Source organism: Hippoglossus stenolepis, chromosome 22 (assembly GCF_022539355.2).
Source record: "Hippoglossus stenolepis isolate QCI-W04-F060 chromosome 22, HSTE1.2, whole genome shotgun sequence".
In the NCBI taxonomy this organism is placed as follows: domain Eukaryota; kingdom Metazoa; phylum Chordata; class Actinopteri; order Pleuronectiformes; family Pleuronectidae; genus Hippoglossus; species Hippoglossus stenolepis.
In genome coordinates, this window is record NC_061504.1 from 6552814 (window position 1) to 6573788 (window position 20975).

Genomic DNA, 20975 nt, shown 5'->3' on the forward strand with positions numbered 1-20975 from the left:
TTCTTCTTCCAGAGCTTTTTAGCCGCCGTCTTCTTTTTTGTTTGTGCGCTCTCAAGTATTCATTTATTCATGTTGTCCCTTTCTTCTCCTTTTTCCCCCCCCTCCTTCCATCTCCTTTCTTACTATCCCTGCCACCCCCTCCACTCTTACCCTCTTGTCAAACCTGTCTGTCTCTCTGGCCTCTCTCCCCCTCCTCTCTACCTGTCTCTCTCTCTCACCTTGCAGCAGTTGTATGCCGCTCAGCTGGCGGCAATGCAGGTCTCCCCGGGGGGCAAGCAGCACGGAGGCAGCATGCAGTCCCAAGGCAACCTGGGCAGACACTCGCCACCCAGCAACACACACTCACACAGTGACAAAGGCCGCAGCTCCCCGCAACAACACAAGACCAAGGTAAAAAGAGATGTGTGTGCATGTAATACAGTTTGTGTTTAATACCAGAAGTGCCAGAGGAGTCTGCGCGTCAACTGTCAAACCTCTTTGATCAATATAAACTATTATTTTCAAATGTCCAGTCTAGAAAACAACATTTTCCTTCCAAAAATTCACACCTCTTTCTTATCTGGTTAAATATTATGTTTTTTTCAATAACAAAGTATTTTCTGAAAATTCAGCTATTGTCCTGATAATGGAATACAGATTCTTCTGTTTACTTTCAATGAAAATCAACTTTTTTCAACTTTATTTTTTCAGTGCAGTGACTCTGTCTTATTTCAAACATAGACAATAATCTTGGAAGTGGATTTCTATTTAAATCTATTCAACATTGGCAAATTCTTCCACTTTTTTAAGAAACTGCAATTTTTGTGACACCCGCTAACTGTACACACTCTGGCCTTCCTGGTGTTTCAACACAGACTGGGATTTTGTCTTTCACTGAAGTGCATGGTCTGAAAATTTGTGTCCAGGCTTGTTTGATTGTTGCATCGCTTCCCGAATCGTCTACTCTTTTTCAATCAAACAAGTGTCCTGAGCGACGGCCACCTCCTCATACTAAAGCACGCCTTGCTCCAACTAGATCCTAAATTCCACAGTCACCTCTGCAAGTCAAACACCCACAACTTTTATCACAGAACTCTAGCTGGCATGTGGTCGCGATGGACTTGTGGATGTATTGGTGTTTGTGCCGTTTTCTCGGCTGGCTGCCCAATAGGGGCGAGGGGAGGCCTTGTGCCCGTTCAAGTGGAATTCTATGAATATCTGGTGGGCTGTTGAGACCCCCATTACCTTCCCCCTCCCATAAACACTCGTACAAGCATACGCACACAAACACACATAACCTCCGTGACCCCTGCTGTCCTCTGTCTGCCCTAAGATCCCCCCTCCCTCCTCACACAAGGGTAGTGGTCAGTCACAAATCAACACACACACACACACACACACACACACACACGCGAGTGTGTGGGACAACACTATTGAGATCCCACTGAGTCTGACAATCTGAGCTCAGATTTGCTCTAACCCCACATTTTATCACATTACTCAAAAGTTTACCTTTTTTTCTTATACTTTTGCTTCGCATTCCTTTCCATCCCTCTCTTCTCCCTCCTTTTTCCTTTCCCTCTCATCTCATCTCTTCCATCCTCCTTGAGTTTCCTCTCCTTTTCCCTCCTATTGTCTCCTCTGTCCTCCTTGAGTCTCCTCTTGTCTCCACACTTTCCCTCTTACTTTCTTTCCACATTTTTACTTTTACATCTATTGTTTTGCTACTTGCAACTTAGTCCTCCTCGGCCATCAACTTGTTCTTGAACTGTGCCAAATCCTTTGATCTCACAAACAAACACACACAGTTAGGACAAGCTCCTGGTCCGGATTAAAGCTTGTGGTTGACCTCAGATCTTGCACCCCTGCTTCCTTTTCCCTCAGCCCTTCCCTCCACACACACACACAAACACACACACACACAGTACCATCCCACCCCATTGACACACGTCTTATTACCATATATATGGAGTTGGGTTGACAGGCAAGTGCTGCGGCCTGTGGTGGAGGGCACGCAGGAAGCTGTGATGGACTCCCCAGTCCAGCAGACCCACACAGACCCGGACGGGCCCCATGTAGCCAAAATGGCAGATTGACCGCAGAGCTGTTTTGGTGTCACTCCTCCTCCATGGAGTAGCTCTCTCAGCTTTGTCGATCACTCAAACTCCTTCTCCTCTTTTTTGATTTCTTTCATTCAGTCTAAACAGTGCAGCACTCTCACTCTTTCTCAAACTCTCTCTTTTCATGTCTCTCATTCTCTCTGTCTCTCTCTCTGGGTGAGTGACATGTATATTTCAAAGGTGTGCTCCCCCTGTGGGCTCTATCTCAGGTCTCTAGTCATTTAGAGACCTGCTGCCTGCCTCTGCTCACAGCTGTTTGGTCTCAGGCACACAGCGCTTAAGTGCTTTACCCTCGGGTGAGACACAGACACACACACACGTGCAAATGCACGGGCACACACACAGGTGTCGAACAAGATACCAACTAGAAACCATGCACCCCCCCCCCCCACTTACACACACACCCACACACACAGCCATGCAAAAAAAATCACTGCAGCACACATGCAGTTTTCTTCTATGCAAGAGTGGATTTTTAGGCAGGCATGCATACAGACCCATACAATAGTGCAATTCAAGTTATGCACCATATGTAGTCCTGCCGCTGACATGCATCACACACACACGCATCGGTGGAAAGAAACTAAGTAAGTAGCGTACTTAACTACAATTATATATCACTTTACTATTTCCTCTTTTTTAATACAGTCTACCTGTACACCACATTTAAGAGGTACAATATGTATATATTAATATTTAAATAATATGTTTTACTCAGCTGCATTAAATGCATACAATTGTTATTATAACTATTATTATATATGTATTACTATTCTGTAATATATTGTATAATAATATATTATATATTTTGTACGTATATTAAGAAGTTTAAATGAACCCCACCTCAAATAGTTAGATCATATGCTTTTATCATGCAACAAAAATAGATATATATTGTATCACTCTTAAAGGAGCCAGTCTGTATACTCAATATACAACTATCCAAGGTTGTACTTCTACTCAAGCTCTATTATAAATTCAGGGCTTTTAGATGTATTAAGTATTTGTACAATTGTAATACAACTTTTACTTAAGTAAAAGTCTTGTGTCTTAATACTCACATGTACACACACATTTGAATTTCAGATGTAGCATGCAGCTGTAATGGAGACCGAAACCTCAATTTACAACATCTGGCATAAATTGGCAATATACCAGATGCTGTCAATAGTACACAAACACACACACACACACACAAACGCAAACATGCAGTGCAGACCCCCGTCATCACTTTAAAAGGTTTTAGGAAGAAATTTGTGGCCTTTGGTTGCGGTTTTGGCTAAAATGCGATCGATAACCCTTGATGTCCTTGTATAACCGTAAAAGTATAAACTTTAACTAATGTGTCCTTGAGTTGATATCACGTATATGAGTCAGCAATTACAATCTGAACATGTATTTTTTATGGCCTAGTGCAGTTGAGGGGATAAAACTGTCACTGTCAAAGATAAAGTCGCGTCTATGCGACTGTTGTCGACGTACTAATTTGTATTCCCCAAATACAAATTAGTAGAAAATGCGAAGCACGTTTGCATACTTGAGGAATTAGTGTTTGAATCTGTGCCACATACTGTAAGACACAGTGTCATATCTGCCTGCTCTGTGTCGTCAGCTGTCTGATAGAATTAGATATGACAATATAATTAATATCCGAACAGTCACTTGTAGCTGGAAGGAAAGGAAGGGGGGAAGGAAAGAGAGACGGGAAGAGAGAGATGCAGGAAGAGAGGCACAAAACAAGGTTTGGATGTGGACATTGTAGCACACACACACAGACACACACACCTACACACACAGACCTGACAAGGATAAACGACAGCAGCGCGCACACTTGTCCTGTTAATTGAACCGTCAGCCTCTGTGATAAGATGCAGAGGCCTGATGTCGCTTTCACATGTATGCATCCATACACACACACACACACACACACACACACACACACACAGACACATACATGCATTATCTCTCTCTCTCTCTCTCTGTCCCTCTGGCTCTTGCTGTCACTCGGCATGTTTTCGGCCTCAAAGCTGGAGACTGTTTCATCAGCCAAGTGAGACACAAAGCAATTGTATTAATTCGAGATTCCAAGCCTTTGAGAGGCTTTAGAGCCACACGCACACGCACACACACACACACACACACACACACACTCTGTCATGAGATTTGGAGCTTGTTGAACACTGACACACACACACAACACACACACACACACACACACACACACACACACACACATAAACACATAAACAAGTCGGTCCAAGCCTCTCAGCTTCACTGTCTAAACTAATTCCTCCACACTGGCATAATGCAGGTTGGCCACCTTCCCACCATAGGATTTGGCTTGGCGCAGAGAGGAACCCCCCACAACACCCCCACTGTACAAGAGGCGGAGGCATTATCTATTTGTAATAAATATTCAAACGTGTTCGCAGCCAAAGCCCACCATAGTACGGGGTCAGGATTGAGAAGATCCTGCTCAGTTTTTTTTTTCTCTTCCCGTCTCTCTTTTCTCTCCTCTTCTTCTCCGGCCCATTGTCTCACTGAAGGCATCTTTGGGGGTCCCTCCATCTATTTAGAAAGACCCCCCTAATGAAGGACAATCCGGTTAGGCCTCATCGCACACGAACACACACACACAAACTTGGGATTGCACACACACACACACACACAGGCACGTACACATGTAGGGGCTTAATTGGAAGGGCTTAATTGAGTTGTGAGGGGCTCATAAGGCTTAGTACGACTCAAGGAGTGGGAATCAGGAAAAGTCGGCCTTAATGAGTGGAGATACTGCACACACACATACAGTACTTGCTACTGTATGCTGGATTCCGCAGCAATTAGACTAATGATCCAAAAATAAAGAAAAATAATGTCTCTGTTCTATTCAGTGGCTTGAATTTAACTACAGTAGATCCACACCTGTAATGCTAAAAGTTCCCTTTTTAAAATCCTCACATAAAGACAATTAATATATAAGTAAAAGTCAAGTAAGCAAGTAAGTAAAACTAAATAACCTTAAAAATAAACAAATTGTGTTCCTACAGCACACACACACACAGCCTGTCGTTGTGCGTCTTTATTGGCGGGCCCATTAAGCCGTCCCTCGCCCCATGTTGTGTCTGCCTTTTAATTGCGGAGTTTTAATTACACAGAGTGGTCCGTGTACATCTGGTCCCTGGGCGATCTAATTCCTTCCTTCCTGTCATGTGACCCTCGGAGGCTCCCTCTGATTGGATTAGGTCACCGGCAGGGGTGGTGTTGCCATGACGATTAACGTAATAACAGCTCCGGGCTTCGTGTGGTGGTCCACATGGCGATTCATTTAGGGAACCACAGTCTGGTCTATTGTGTGCCGACATCGGTTGATTTAGATGAGTGATACAGATGTATGAATACAGGGTGATAATTGGAATCATAATACATGGCGCCTACTTTATTATACAAATACTCAAAAAACAGATACTTCAAAAGACATGTTGGTTGGGGTGTGAGTTTGTGTGTGTGTGTTTGAGGCAGAAACTGCTGCTGGTCCCCTGTGTCTAATGGAGTAAGTGCTCATTGAAGTGGCAGGCAGTCCTCTGTTCTGTTTGCTGTTTGATACACTGAGACGTCACAGTGTCTTTAGTCTCTCACGGCTGTAAAGACAGTCCGCGGTGTTATTTTTCGTAGAGGAGTCCCGTGTTGTTTACAGACTCAGTTCAAGGTGTTTTTCCTCCTCACATGTTTGATTGTTGCTCGCGTCGCGGCCCTCGTTTGCAACATTTGTCACGGAGCAGCGTTACAGTACGACATGCTTACTGGAGCCTGCATGTGCATGAGTCATGTCGTCTCTGGTTTGTTTGAAGGGAGACTTTGCTGTGATCGGCAGTCAGATATTCTGCATGTGAATGTCAGTGGTTTGCACCAAAATGTATGACTATTTATTTCTTGTGTGTTCTGTTAATTTGTTTCACGTATGACGATCTGTTTTGAGACAGAGGCAGTGGCATGCACCTTGTTATCTGTCCCGCGGGCTTCCGTCAGATTTGCTGTGCATGGGTTTTTTCCCGTTTGATCCGTACGAGTTTGTCTCGGTTAAGGGACGGCGAGGGGGTCCCTCCGGCCTCCCGCTTCCAAATTTCTACGGTGGTCACAGCAGGCGAAACTGTGCTGTTTTGGTTTTTGCAGGACAGTGAGGGTGCACAGCCACTGAACCTGTCGGCCAAGCCTAAGGCATCCGAGAGCAAGTCACCCAACTCCCCCCCAACTTCCCCACAGGTCCCTGCTGCCGCTGCTGCCAAGCTGGGCCCCGCCGGTTCCATGAAGCACAGCATCGCCCCCTCCAGCATCGGAGGACCACCGACCAGAATCAGCTCAATAGGTAAATAGAATGAAATGTCACACACACACACACACACACACACAAACACACAAGTTGTTATAACATAGTACTAAATAAATGAAGTGCTAGCAAGATGGTTAGAGACTAATCTCGTGCTTACTTTCGTTTGGTCACTTTGAGCACTCCTTACCCTTCATTATCTATAGCAATTGTTAACTTTGAGGATCATATATACCACTGCTGTTAACACAAAAACCCCAAGTCTTGTGTTGCTTATCCACTATTTACTTATAATTTAATGCATTTTAGAGGTGGCTGGCTCAATGTAGCTCTTTTTTTCTCCAACTCCAACCATTCCCCAACATATTCTTGATGATTCTGCTGCCGAGAAGTTAAGGGGGTTAGAAGATCAGAGCTAGGCGGGGGACGGGAAGTGTTCAAAGTGACCAATCGAAGGAGGGGAGTCAGCCACTGTCCCTGCCTCACAGTCTCACATTTAAAACTTGTCGAGCGAGCTGCTCTCAGGCTATGTTGAAGTGTAGGGAAGGGCGAATATGAAAGTACGCCTTTTTGCTCGCAGACAAATGCTGTTCGGTGCACTTTTATCTTACGATTATTTTTCCAAATAAACGCTATACTGAACCTGTCTCAATTCATCTTCCTGCTACATAACTACCTCTGTATCTTATATACACATGTGCCGCAAAAAATGCGAACAAATATGTATATGAGAGTGATGGAGCGTAAAAGACTGTGCGTTGTAGTATTAAAAAAAAATAGCAACTGTTAATTTAGCATATATTTTTAAACATCATGAACATTTTAGGTGAACTATCATTATTATTAGTAGTAGAAGTGGTAGTAGCAACAATAAGAATACAAATAAACCTATGATAATAAACCTAATAAAAGTGTTGCTTCCTAATATGGATATGTACATCTTCAAGGAGCACAGTGATTCTTCTGCTAGTAGTGGCAAAGACGAAAATAGTGTTCTCCTCGTTCTCCTCCACTGTTGCTCGTGCCAGTACCATAATCATACCCGGCCATATGCACACGTACATAAAATATGACATAAACTAATCACAATTTTTTTGTACTCTTAATCCATTTTTCACGCAACACTGATAGTTCAAATATTACACATATGTAACAGGCTATAATTAGTGTGTTTGTGTTTTTGTTCCATGTCGCTGTTTGCCTCGGGGCTGCTTCATTGTTATGTGTTTATTAGTGAGTGAAAGAGACAGAGAGACATAGGAGAGATAGAGAGGGAGAGAGAGAGCAAGAGAGAGAGAGAGAGAGAGAGAGATGGGGATTAGCACATTTTTTTTCCCAAGCGATGAAGCGAGGGGGAATAATAAAGAGAGGAGCACATGACAGACAGGAGGTATCACCAATGAGATTAGACAAGCCTCTTACATGAGCCAGGACAGCGCAAAACACCCAGCATCAATGACACAATGACAGCACACACACACACACACACACACACACACACACACACACACACACGCACACACTCACATTAACACAATCCCACCTCCTCCTCCTATGCAATAGGCAGTTAGTCATTTTTTTCTGACTTCTTGGCTAATCTCACTGTTTTTCAACAAATCGGAGGATTTAATATCAGATTAGTGGATTTGCGGTCCCAGATGTTTTTTGTTCAGAAAAATGGATTACAGTGTTTAAAGTTTGTGTGTGATCCCTGCGGAATTATTTGTGTGTGGATACCAGTGTGTTTTTGTGTTGCACATCCAAGTCATGTCGTAGGAACACATAGGTCCCATCTGTTGCCACTGAGTTTACTCAGGCAGGCACCAGCACATTTGTTATTACGGTTCATATTAGGAATCTTGTTGCAAGTTCAGAGGGGGATAGAGGGGGCGGACAAATTGGAAAAGAGTCTAGAGGCGGTCGTTTTGATGTGGGAGTGAGCGTGTGTTCAGGTTATTTAAATTAAGCGAGAACAGGAACAGACGGACAGACACACATGCAGAGGATGCAGTGGAATTAAAAATGGTGGCAGCACTCTAGTCAGTGATGAAGACTGGAAATGTTCACAGATATAAATTCTAATTACAGAATCCATATGTGTCTTTTCTTCAGTTTGAGTCATATGGAAGTTAAAAGTATTTTTTGTTGGGTTAGAACAAAGGGTTTTAGAATTTTTTCAAAATCTTCCAGAGACAAATAAAACAACCGCAAAGATGACGGAAATGAATCTTAGTACAACCAACTCAAGTCCTTTACTTGCACTTAAATCAAATGTTTATCTGACAGCTTTAGTTACTTGTTACTTTACATTCATACAGCAATACCTATTCAATAGAAACTCAGTTTATTTTAATTCACGAATTAAACCAATCAAAAGTTTATATAGTATATAAATTAGCTCCACCTTAAACAACTACAAAATTAAAGTGATATAAACAGTAACAATTTAACACAGAAGAATGTAGTTTTTAATTGTGGTTTTTGTACTTAAACCTACATCTACCTCAATACTGATTATATGAACCTTCATAGAATTTTGCATAGTGTTAGAGAGGTATATTAATAGACAAGTAGTAAAGTAATATTGGTTTATTTAGTGTAAAGAAGATTGTTGGGGGACAGTTTCAGTCTGTCTCTGATAACTTCTCCATAGTGCACCTCTCTTTCGATTTTGACACCTACCAACCTAGAGGCATGTCCATCCTTCCAACCATCCATCCATCCATCCACTCAAACCAAACTGAAGGGCTGTCAGCGCCTGCAACCTCTGCCATAATCATACATTTGGTTTTTTTGTCCCTCATCTCCCGGCCAGAGTGTTTTTGTGGGTGAAAATGTATTTGCGCCTGTCTGGAGAGATTTGGTGCTCACTAAACTTGTGTGTGGGGTGAGAAGAGAGAGGGAGAGAGACCCCCTTCCCTTCTATCTGGGTCACATTCACTTGTCTGGATGGTCGGCATTGCTGTCAGTCTGAGAGCGACCCGCACACAAGAATATCCATCGGCCCCCCCTCTCTTTTGACACCAGATTAAAATTGACTGCCACCCGATTCCATTGCCCGCTCTCCTCTCCCTCCTCTGTACTCTCCCGCCCCCCCTTTTCGGCCCCCGCTCACATCCAGATTTTCCGGTTATGACTTCTGAAAGAGTTCACGGCTCTGTCATTACCAATCTGAAGCTGGTAATCTGGCCTGAGATGGCATTAGCGGTGCGGATTAGCGCAGATAAAGGCCCCATAAGCCAGCCACAGCTCTTTGTTAAGAGCTAACACGGCTGATAGAGAGAGGCGATAGCAGCGCACACAATCACACACAAATACACACTGCGGTCAGGGCAGATGCCTCAGATGCCTCATCGGCGGCTAAGCTGCGGAAATAATACAAATAATAGGTGACGAGGAGATCTGATCTTTGCCGGGCAGCGGGGCAGATGTTCTCTCACGGGGAAATTAGCAGGACTTTTAGCCTTAATAAGAGTCATCTGGTCACCTCTTGTCAAAGTAGGACAGTGAGGGTTCAGATGAGAAGAGGTAGGGGGTGTGTGTGTGTGTGTGTGTGTGTGTGTGTGTGTGTACGGCTGAGGGCAGGTGGGGAGGTGGTGGGCAGTATGTTCCAAGGCTAGCTATGGGCAGACTATGACTCACATGCCCAGCTCGACAGGCTAAAATGGTCAGTGCGTGTGTGTGTGTGTGCCTTCAAGTCATAGAGAGAGACGCACACAGAAAATGAGAGAGTGACACATACACACACACACACACTCCAAACTCCCCTCATCAAGTGCACGGGAATGTCTTTACCTTATGGTTCAGGGGAAGATTTATTCCAGTTGAAAACCTCCTGCCAGCCTCCCAAACCTAAAGACACACACACACAGATTTCAAGTATACGTAAAGTAGATAAAGATGCTCTAAATGAATTCGATCAACATTTTCACAGACTATTGCCAAATGTGCAAAACCGAATTAATTGCTCGTCCTCTCTGCGTCTCCGTACCTGTCTGTGCCTCAGCAGACTTGTTGTCATCGCTGTCCTCAACAGCCTACCTGAACGACCACGAGGCGGTGAGCAAGGCCTTCGCCGAGGCCCGGCAGATGAAGGAGCAGCTGAAGCGGGAGCAGCAGGTCCTGGACGCAAAGGTGGCTGCCGTCACCAACCTCAGCCTCAACAACGGACGCACCGACAAGGTAGACAACTTTAAATTATACCTATAAAGCTGGGCATGGTGTCAAACTGTGCTGTAGCTAAAGTTTAGAAGGAGAAATTATGTTTTAAATATAATGAAATCGTACAAAATCATTGGTGTTATAAAACAAAATATCCATAATTGTATCTTTAAGACCACTTGTGCACTTTAAAGTCTTTATGTATATTTGTTCTGATCTTTGGGATGCAAATGCATGCAGGACTTTTATGAGGAATGAGTCTAAATTCATAAATTCTCCCAAAAGGAAGAAAAAGAGTATCCAAAGTCCTCACAAGCTGCGTCAGCTCATTGTTCGATTGTAATAATTTGTCGTGCCATGTGCCATCCCTACCGCACCATGTAGGAGGCAAATCAGTGTACATTGTGCTCGCTGAAATGTGCTGAAGCTAAACGGGGCCAGATAAGGTAGAACCAGAGGCGTCTCAGAGGTAATGAGTGTGTCTGTAAGGCGCACTGCAGGGCTACGTGCGTGCGTGTTTGTGTGTGTGTGGCAAAGCGGAGCGTCGGGGAGACAGTAATGCGAAGTGACGGCACCGGCTCCTCGGCAGCGTGGCTAAATTGTGGTTATTTGTTAAACACATTGGGAGTCAGGTCGTGCACGCTCGCTCACACACACACAGAGCAAGCATTCAGTGCACTTGAAGCATCTGCACCGCTGACACTCAACATCTCTATCTGTCTCTTTCTGTTTCAAACAGTCAAACCCACACTGTATTCAGCCCAGGTTTATTGCGCACGTTAAGACAGAGTGTAGACAGTAATCTACTGGAGATACAGTGTAAACACTTCAGTCTTATAAACAGTTACATCTACAAGATCCTGAGGAAGTTTGATAAATTCTGCAGGAAAGTTAAATATTTTATTGTGTTTTTTATAGTTTGTTCAACACGGCCATTGCATTAGATGGAGGGTTTTAGCAATTTTATTACACCTTATTACATGCATTGTTTTTGTCCTTTTTTACTAAACTACTATATTTTATCATATAAGAATATATGTTATAATGGTTTATAAGATAAAACATTCACAATTTAAAAGGTTTAAACAATGCAGTTTTTCATGTTAAATTAAGAATTTAAATAGTAAAAACACACTTCAAGTTCTCACATTGTTTAATTTAAAGTCTCAGCTTTATATATATATATATATTTTTTTTTTTTAAGCAACCATGACTCCGATGCTAGCCGACTCCCATCTCCTCGGCCCGTTGGCTTTGTGCTACGCGTGCAAGTGCGAAGCATCTCGGCGCTCGGATACCACGGTGTCATCTCTGACACACTCAGAGGATTAGTTTTGTCGCTACTTTGTGTCTTGGCTCCAGTGTCAGCCATTCAATCCACTTTTCTCATGTACTGTACCGGGGCTTAATGTCAGACTAGGCTGTCATCCACTCTGTCTCCCTGTTCATCTCTGTCTCTGCAGCCACACACACACACACACACACACACACACACACACACACACACACACACACACACACACACACACAGCATCACAGTGTTGCAACAGCACATTTAATCTTTAAATCTAAAACTGTGAGACATATTTTATGCTCTGTTAATTCCTGGCATAAGGTTCGACTGATCATCTAAAACATCTCTGATTTACATATAAAATGACTAAATCATTCTAACCCAACCAAAGATTATTGTTTATTCATTAAAACATTATGAATTCAAAATTAAGTACTTTTTAAATGGCTTTTAAAAACACAAAAATGAACATTTTCCAGTAGGTCTCTGGCTTTTTATCTCCCTCTCCCCTCCCTGTCTTTTTAGCCATATTTATTCCAATCTCGGGGGGGAAATTATCTCTAACAATTAAACTCCGTTGGACTAAAAACAGAGAAAATGCATTTCATTATCATTCTGCCCTCCCTCCACCAGTCAGCCAGCTCGCCAGGGTCACATGTAAATGGAGAGGGACACTTTTTGGAAGGTTGTTTGAAAAGACGACAGTGTTTTGGGTGCCGGCGCTAATCGTATAATTAAACTGTAAAATGCTGGTGCACTACAGTGTGTGTGTGGGTGAGTGGGTGTGTGTTTGTGCCAGAGCATGTGTGTGTTCGTCGGCAGCCAGGTTCTAGTGCAGAGTGTGCCGGCTGTTTGCATTAAGCATGTAAATGCTCAGTAAATCAGCCTTTTATTGGTTGTAATAAATACCCAGGGGGACGCGCGGCGTGGCCTCGCTCTCGCCTGCGCCGCAGTCACTCGTTCTGTCGCTCAATAATGCGTCGACCCTCCGGGGCCTCTGCAGGAGAGAGGCAAGCAGCCGCACTCGGCTCTCGCAGGTGGCTGCCAGGAGTCGCTGCACACACACACACACACACACACACACATATATTATACAGTGTACACACCAATCCCTAAACATGCAAACAGGACTAAATGTAATCAACATTCTTGCACATGCAAACATACACACAGATGTGGGTCCAAGCGTGCAGGCGCAAAGCACTCTAACAATTTGATGTTGACATTAACATTTCCGCAGATTGACATGGAAATGAACAAAATCACAAACTGTCTATGTACCGAAACTACTGCTGCTATTTATCTGCTTTCTCTCTGTTTGGATTCATTAATAATAACAATATTATTAACTGATTTATTGCACATTAGACTAGAATGAGACTGAGATTCCTTCACTTATTGGTAACTGAAGTTTAAAGAGTTTCACTGGACAAACTTGGCTTTAGATCAGTGAACATCTTGTTTGATTTTTATGCTTCAAAACCATTTTTTTTGTTACACAAAACTGTTATTATTATTATTTAAAATCGGCCACATGAACGATGATGTTTGGTGATGAGAAAGGAAACGAGCCGGCGTCACTACAGGTCCGTGGTTTGGTTCATTCATACAGTTCACAGTCACTGACTCACTCGCTGTGAACTGTTTGTGTTGTTCAGGACAAGGCCGCCTTGGAGAGTCTGAGTCAACAGCTGAAGCAGCAGGCGGAGGACAAGTTCAGCCACGCCATGCTGGACTTCACCATGAGCGGAGACTCTGACGGTAGGCGCACACACACACACACAAGGACACACACACACACTTGTGCATGGAGTCTTTTAGGTGACAAAACTTACTTTCAATTGCTATATAGAAGAATTAGGCGACTAAATGTTGTTCTTAAGTTTAGGAGTTTTATAAGGGGATATATAACTAACACTAAAACATGTATGTACATCAACAACATGCTTTTTTCATGTTGACATCCTGTGAAAACCCTGCATCTCTCAAACTTTTAATGAGCTAAGAAGAATTTGACATTTCAGCTTCTTTCAAATAAATGATCAGATTTTTATGCAGTTTTATATCTTTGAGAAGCAACAGAATTTTCTCAACCCATCAAGCATAGAATTAAACATATTGAATTAAAATCAAATAAATGTCATTGGTTTTCCCTTAAGAGAATGTCATAAAGGAAAACACTCTTGTAAAGCACCTTATTTACGTCTGTATTCTATATTGTCTCTATAAAACCTTCCCTCCGTCTCCTCCCCTCCTCAGGCTCCCCCAGCGTGTCGGACTCCAGGATATTCCGGGAGGCCCGGGGTCGCGGCACCAGCGAGCCTCACATCAAACGGCCAATGAACGCCTTCATGGTCTGGGCCAAGGACGAGCGGAGAAAGATTCTGCAGGCCTTCCCCGACATGCACAACTCCAACATCAGCAAGATCCTCGGTAAAACACACACCCCCAGCCACACACACGAGCGCGTAGCCTTTGTCTCACCCCTGTCACCACTATAAAGGAAGATGCATGCACTGTGGGTTATGATTCCCGCTTTCTCAAACACACACACACACAAATATAAGCTTGCGGTGATTTCCTTACAAGCGGCGGCATTGTGTAAGCTGCTGTTAATGAACGGCTGGGGAGAGCGCGGCTCCGACAAATGATGATATAATTCATTATGCATTAAACAAGCAGCGCGAGGCCGCCTGACATTTCCCCCGGACCGCCGGGATCGGCCCTGACATTTTAAAGAGCTCCTAAGCGTTTTATAACACAGGGAAATCTGGTTTTAATAAGCCTGCTCTCTCCCCCTCTTTCTCCCCCTCTCTCCCCCTCTGTCTCTCGATTGCTAACAGATCGCAGAACAGACAAAAAGCAGAGCGAGAACAGCCAAGTGCTGACAGCTTTTACCCATTAAACATACAGTAGTCAAGTGCAAATTCAGCCCAGATATGAAACACACAGGGAAAAACGTGCTCAAGATTACACCCACGCGCACACAGACACACACATGCAGGAGAGTGATGGTACAAATCTATGAGCAGAAACTGAGCTCAGAGAGATGGCAGCAGGTTAAGTGAAGTCCTCATTAGTTTAGATGAGTACCTGTCGTCCTCGCTGTTCTGCTCATTAACCTCACTTTCCCAGATCTGCGTTCTCCTCACCGGGTGAAACTTCCACCATTATCTTTTGTGTGTGTGTGTGTGTGTGTGTGTTTTTCAACTGAGTGACAGTATGCAGACGTGATATAGGGTCACACATGTCACACAGACATTTGTACCTCCCACACTCTGTAATTAATTTTCCACGCCGACGTACAAGATCAAATTAAATCACCTCCTCAAAACCGATTTTTATCATCATGCTCCTGTAAAATAATCACAACCCTCTTTAATGGTTTGTTCTAACGTTTACAGCTCTGCCGTTATTTCTCTTATCGTGCTTCAGTTACACTCGCCAGTTGCAGACACGCTGTGTGACCGAAACAGATCGATGGGATTGTTAACAGTGTTTTCCTCCACCTCTCTCTCTCCCTCCGTCCAGGCTCGCGCTGGAAAGCCATGACCAACCTGGAGAAGCAGCCATACTACGAGGAGCAGGCTCGCCTCAGCAAGCAGCATCTGGAAAAGTACCCAGACTACAAGTACAAGCCGAGGCCCAAACGCACCTGCCTGGTGGACGGCAAGAAGCTGCGTATTGGCGAGTACAAGGCCATCATGAGGTCCCGCAGACAGGAAATGAGACAATATTTCAGTGTGGGGTAAGACGACTGTTTTCCACTCGTGTTGCTTAGAAATGGGGCCCAAATGGAAACATGTGTCATAAGGAAGCAAGTAGTTTTTATACTTAGAGGGGATTTTGTGTTTTTATATTTATACTATAATTAACACATAAATAGAGTGAATGAAGTGTTAATATAAACTCATTAGATGTTTTTGTTCATACAGGAACCACATCTCATGGTGGATATTTTAAAAACAAATCATTTTCTACAGTATTTATTGAACATGAAGTACATTTGATTCATAATGTTGCTGTAAATGTCCAGTAAGCAACAAGGTTTGAAATAACTTGGAAACTAACTTTGATTTTATTTTTTCATGATTATTCTGGTTTTGGGGCAAACCATTTTCAAGATCATTTTTTTCTTGATGTAGAAGATTTGTTGTTATAATGCAAAAGCTCAAGAAAAAAAGTTTCCAACCCTGGGGTCTGGACCCAATCATGAGTATATAAAGTACTTTTTTCCTTCCTTAAAACTGGATTTTTTTTCATATAAAAAAACAGACAACGAAACAGATTTCCACGAAACTTGGTGGAAGGATATGGTATAAAACCAGGCATATTTAGGGGACAGATATTTTCCAAGAGTTTGCAATTTGGTGCAGTTTGATTGAATTTAAGGCGACTGTTGGACACTTACTCTGTACTGAGTGCCATTCTGGTATAATATATAATGTGATTGGATGATTCATATTTCCCCCTCTGTGTTTACAGGCAGCAGGGCCAGCTGCCCTTGTCCTCAGCGGGCGTGGTTTACCCAGGTGCCCTGTCCATGGCGGGGATACCCTCACCCCAGATGCCCTCTGAGCACTCAAGCATGTCCAGCAGCCCCGAACCCAACGCCAACCACCACCAGAACCCCCACATGCCCGGCTTGAAGGGGGACGAGCCACGCATCAAGGAGGAGGAGCTGCGGCTGGACGACAGCAACGGCTACGACGAGTTTGAATACGAGGACGAAGAGGCCGACTACACCAGCGATAACGAGAACCATATCACCCAATAGGACGCCGCGAGAGCCGCGTACTTCTAAAGCCAATCACAACTGGTTAACCCCCACCCCTTAAAAAAAATCCCAAACCCACCAATCAGGAGGAAGAACTTTCTCTTTTGCCAATCACTTTGAGTCCCAATCTCCCAAAAACCTGCCACCCTTTACCCACTTCCTTACTGACATGGACTCTTTTAACAGAGCCAGACCCCAACCCTAATACCCCTCTCCCCTCCCACCGGAGTCCTGATACCAGCATCTGATCAATCAACTGAAGCACAGGACCTGTCACTCACACTGACTGTTACACAAACCGGAGTCTGGGAGGAGGAGATGACCGGAGACGACTCCTGAAGCTTGCTGAGGAATACTCAAGTACTACTGCAAGAGTTTGAGTAATGCACCAAGTGAGGAGAAATAAAAAAATCACTCTCAGAAAAAGCAACCTTTTAGACCCGTTTGTAGACGAGGAGACGTTTTGAAAACGAAAAACGACGGAACAGTGGACCTGTCAAAAGGCCAAACAGATGACACTTTAAGATGGCGGACCTGTTTGTTATCAAGAGACACTTTTAAAGAAAAAAAACAGCTTTTTTTGTTCTTTGGTTCTATAATATTCTCACTCAGGTACACGGTGCCAATAAGTGGCTTGTGAATGTGATTTGTTGTTTTTGTGCTACAAGTTTGAATAATAATAGAAAAAAGAGACATTTCTTTTCCCCCCTGTTTTGTTGTTAAGCACCTGAGAGATATCAGACATGTTTATTTTTAACAAAAACGATATCTTTTCTTCGACCTCGCAGCGTGCTGTCAGCGACCACCCTCCCCTTCCCCTTTTTTTCTCTGTGTTTTTGTGACTGCCCCCTCCCCCACCGACCCCCACCTGTTTGGAATCCAACGGGACGGTCCGGCAGCGCAGCGTGGACCGTTCCCCCTTTCACTGGATTTTCAGGGTGGGGGAGGTGGGGAGGAAGGGGGTGAGTCCCTGGGGCGTCACGGAGCAAGACGCGAAAGCACTGTGTTGTGAGACAATCCGCCAGTTTCCCTCTCGCTCCGTCCCCTTTCTGTCGCGATCTCGTCGCAGGGCGGGACATCGCTCAGCTTCGACAGTGTGTGTGAGTGTCGGTGTGTTCTGTGTACTCATTTTACTGGGTGTGATCTTCTTCTTTTTTTTTTATATAATGCAAAAAAAGAAAGAAGCGAAAAACGTCCAGGACACAGAAAAGACAGGCAACTCATGCTGCTTCTGTGCTTCAGGCTACATCCACACTACTATGTGTATGTTTAGAGCCGCTAAAATGGTGAAGTTTGGAAACGCTGCTGGCTCCGTTTTAGTTTGAAAACTGGGGAGCAGAAACTGAGATGTTTGAAAACGACAATATAGACACTCACAACCGTTGCTGATTGGGTCTTTCCGGTCACTGCGTAGCCTTCACTGATTCGTCAGGCTCCTGTCAGAAAACTACCAACATCAGCCTCGGCTACCAGTGTAGAATGCAACATGGATAATCAAATACACGTGTTGCTGACCCTATCGTCTTTGCTAACAGCTGTTGTGCATTGAAACTACATTTTACAATGATACAACTGCCTATATGCAGGAGATGAGCTATTATTCAAGCAATCTGCGACAATTCCCATGTAAACCTGCACGCACATGCCCAATGTACGTGGTCACGTTATATGCGTTCAGGCGGGTTAGAATGGACGGGTATTAAAACTGAAACACTCGTTTGAGTTTGGAAACTCCGCTTTCAAACGAAAACGTAGAAGTATGGATTTAGCTTTACTGTAGCACACGTATGCACATTCACAAATACACACATATACACACACACACACACACACACAAACTGTTGTTCTGTCCCTCAGTGTTTTCCCACTCCCTCCAATCAGCGTCGTATTGCTGTCCCCAGTGGGCAGAGCCGAGGTGAAGTCAGCCAGTCAGTGTTTTTGTTTGTATTTGAATACTGTATTTTATTATTTTCTCTTCAAGCTGCCTCTAGTCTAATAATATTATTAACAATAATTATAAGGACGGTCAGCGTTTCCTAAGTTTAGTAAGTTATGTACAGTATAATTTATTTTTCTCTTTATCGGTTTTTTATGACCATATGAAACTATGACAGTCAATGAAACATTATTCTATTATAGCTGTAGGTATTTAGATCTAAACAAAAGTTGTCATTTTACCTTTTCTTTGTTTCTTTGTTCCCTTCTTTTTTTGACGCGTTAATTTTTTTTGTATTAATCCTGCGGATGGGTGGGCAGGTGGGTGGAGTTAGGACAGCGAGCTGGACTGACGGACTCGACACCAGCCCTCCTCCGAGCTGAAGATGTAAACCTTTCTATGTCCACACCTATTTCTGAAAAGCACTCAGACTCTGTGCAGTCAGAGAAAAATGTTTTTTTTTAAATTGTCATAATAATTTTATTTGTAATGGTTATTATAATGTATAATGTGAAGTTTCCTCTGTTTTATTTTGCCTTTTTTTTTTTTTTTTGGGAAATCAGTTTTTATCACTTTTGGAAACTGTTTTCAGTGAACAAAGAATCCCGTCCCCGTTTACTTGTTTGGCCGCCTCACTGAGACACAGTGGAACATCAGTGGGTTGGATCCACACACACACACATATGCATGCACAAACACAATCACTAACACATTCACACACACTAAAAACGAAGAGATTATCATGACAACCAAACAAATCCTATGCTGTCATTTTTGTAGTATTCTAGATTTAAAAACATACATATATTTAGTTTTTGTGATAGTGATAGTGAATTTTTATTTTTTTAATGATAGGAAAGCAGTGTTTACCATGATCCACCAAGGGTGTTCCACTGTGTGTGTGCGTTTGTGTGTGTGCGTTTATGCGTGTGCATGTGTGTGTGTGTGTGTGTGTGTGAGACGACCAGACGCACTTACAGTATCAGTCACTTCTCATCAGGAGCCCTTTGCTTTGTTTTAGCTCCACGCTGATGCTACAGGAGCCATGACTACTCTTCAGGTGTGCCGTCACATAGTGATCCCCCCCAACAATCACAATATAGATGTTCGCCATGCGCCACTTCATGAGCCTCCGGCTCTTAATTTTGCTGTATAGTCACCCCTGCTATCACGCTGTGGTTCAACCCGATGCTGGAGAGAGAGGGGGGAGAGTACAGAGTGGATCGAGCCACCTTTTAGGGTATCACAGGGGTGGGTGGGGCTTGGGGGATCGGGGGGGCATTAAGACGTCAATCATCCCTGCTGGCAAGGTCTGTCCCCATATCAAGACAATGAAAATGATGATGATGATGATGATAATATTATTTAAGACAATCAAAGTCATGAGTGGAGCTCAAAACAAAGTAAGAATTATTACAAGTAAAAAAAAATATCTTACCATCTCAACTTGAAAAATCAAGAAAGATAATTATGTAAATATAACATAGAGTTATAGATTTATATTTTGTTCATAACACAGTGTAATATAAGTTGTATATTTCTTTTTTTTTCTCTCCCTACTGTCTCTTTTATTGATGTTATATACATGCCACAGAAATGCCAGAGTTGCAGTACTCTCACAAAAAAAATATCAAAGAAATAAAGAAAAACATGAAAAAAAAAAAAAGCCGTGGGCTGCCACCACCATCTGTTCTAAGTTCACTTTTTTTTCAGTATTACTGCCAGACAAGGCTCTAATAAAGACAGCAATGTGTTCGGTAAAACTTGTGCTGGTCCTGGTCACTTCTTCGCTTCCACACATGCATTCACACAATACAACACGTTCACATAAACATACAAATATACACTGCCATTGTTTTTCAAAAAAAATACAGCAAAAAAAGTCTTGTTCACTTGTTTGTGTGAAATTAATGAAAAGATGAATGAGATAAATTCATTTTAAAGGCTTAATGAACAGGTGATATTTTTATTTTCCACCTCCAACATGATGGTGATACAGTCATCACAGCGGCGGCGTTCACCCGCGTGTCGCCGAACAATTCAATCATCTCCATAACAACATGTTAATTATGCTAAGTCCACCTTCTTGCCCCTCCAATCAGAGGGTCAGCTGGGAGGCGTGGAGCCGAATCGCGGCCCGTTAGCAACCTGATAACCTAATTAAGCGCAACAAGGAACGTGGGAGACGAGGAGGAAGAGGAGGGGTGCTGAGTGAGCGGGTGATGAAATGTGTGTACATGTTAAAAAAGAGAGAAGCCCCGTCAAAGTGCCTGATGCCAGCTGCCCGTGCCGCTGTTGCCAGTTCAGAAAACAAATCTTTAATTGATGTTGAGGATGTTCAGGCCTCCATTTTGAAGAGGTTAAAACAAAACACAAAACCCCAC

The 20975-nt window shown here is 43.3% G+C and overlaps 1 protein-coding gene across 12 annotated transcripts in view; it reads left to right on the plus strand.

Moving 5' to 3' along the window:
* Positions 1–19846, plus strand: part of sox5 (SRY-box transcription factor 5) — a 90073-nt gene extending 70227 nt beyond the window's left edge. For 4 of the 12 annotated variants that reach the window (XM_035147593.2, XM_035147596.2, XM_035147600.2 and 1 more), the window contains 7 exons: positions 226–390; positions 6270–6462; positions 10430–10605; positions 13537–13639; positions 14138–14311; positions 15410–15626; positions 16364–19846. In XM_035147593.2, the coding sequence (XP_035003484.1) occupies positions 226–390; positions 6270–6462; positions 10430–10605; positions 13537–13639; positions 14138–14311; positions 15410–15626; positions 16364–16655 (1320 nt within the window). In that variant the 3' untranslated portion in view covers positions 16656–19846. The remainder of the gene's footprint in view (positions 1–225; positions 391–6269; positions 6463–10429; positions 10606–13536; positions 13640–14137; positions 14312–15409; positions 15627–16363) is intronic. The other 8 variants (XM_035147594.2, XM_035147605.2, XM_035147597.2 and 5 more) reach the window with 6 other exon arrangements.
* Positions 19847–20975: the final 1129 nt, after the last annotated feature.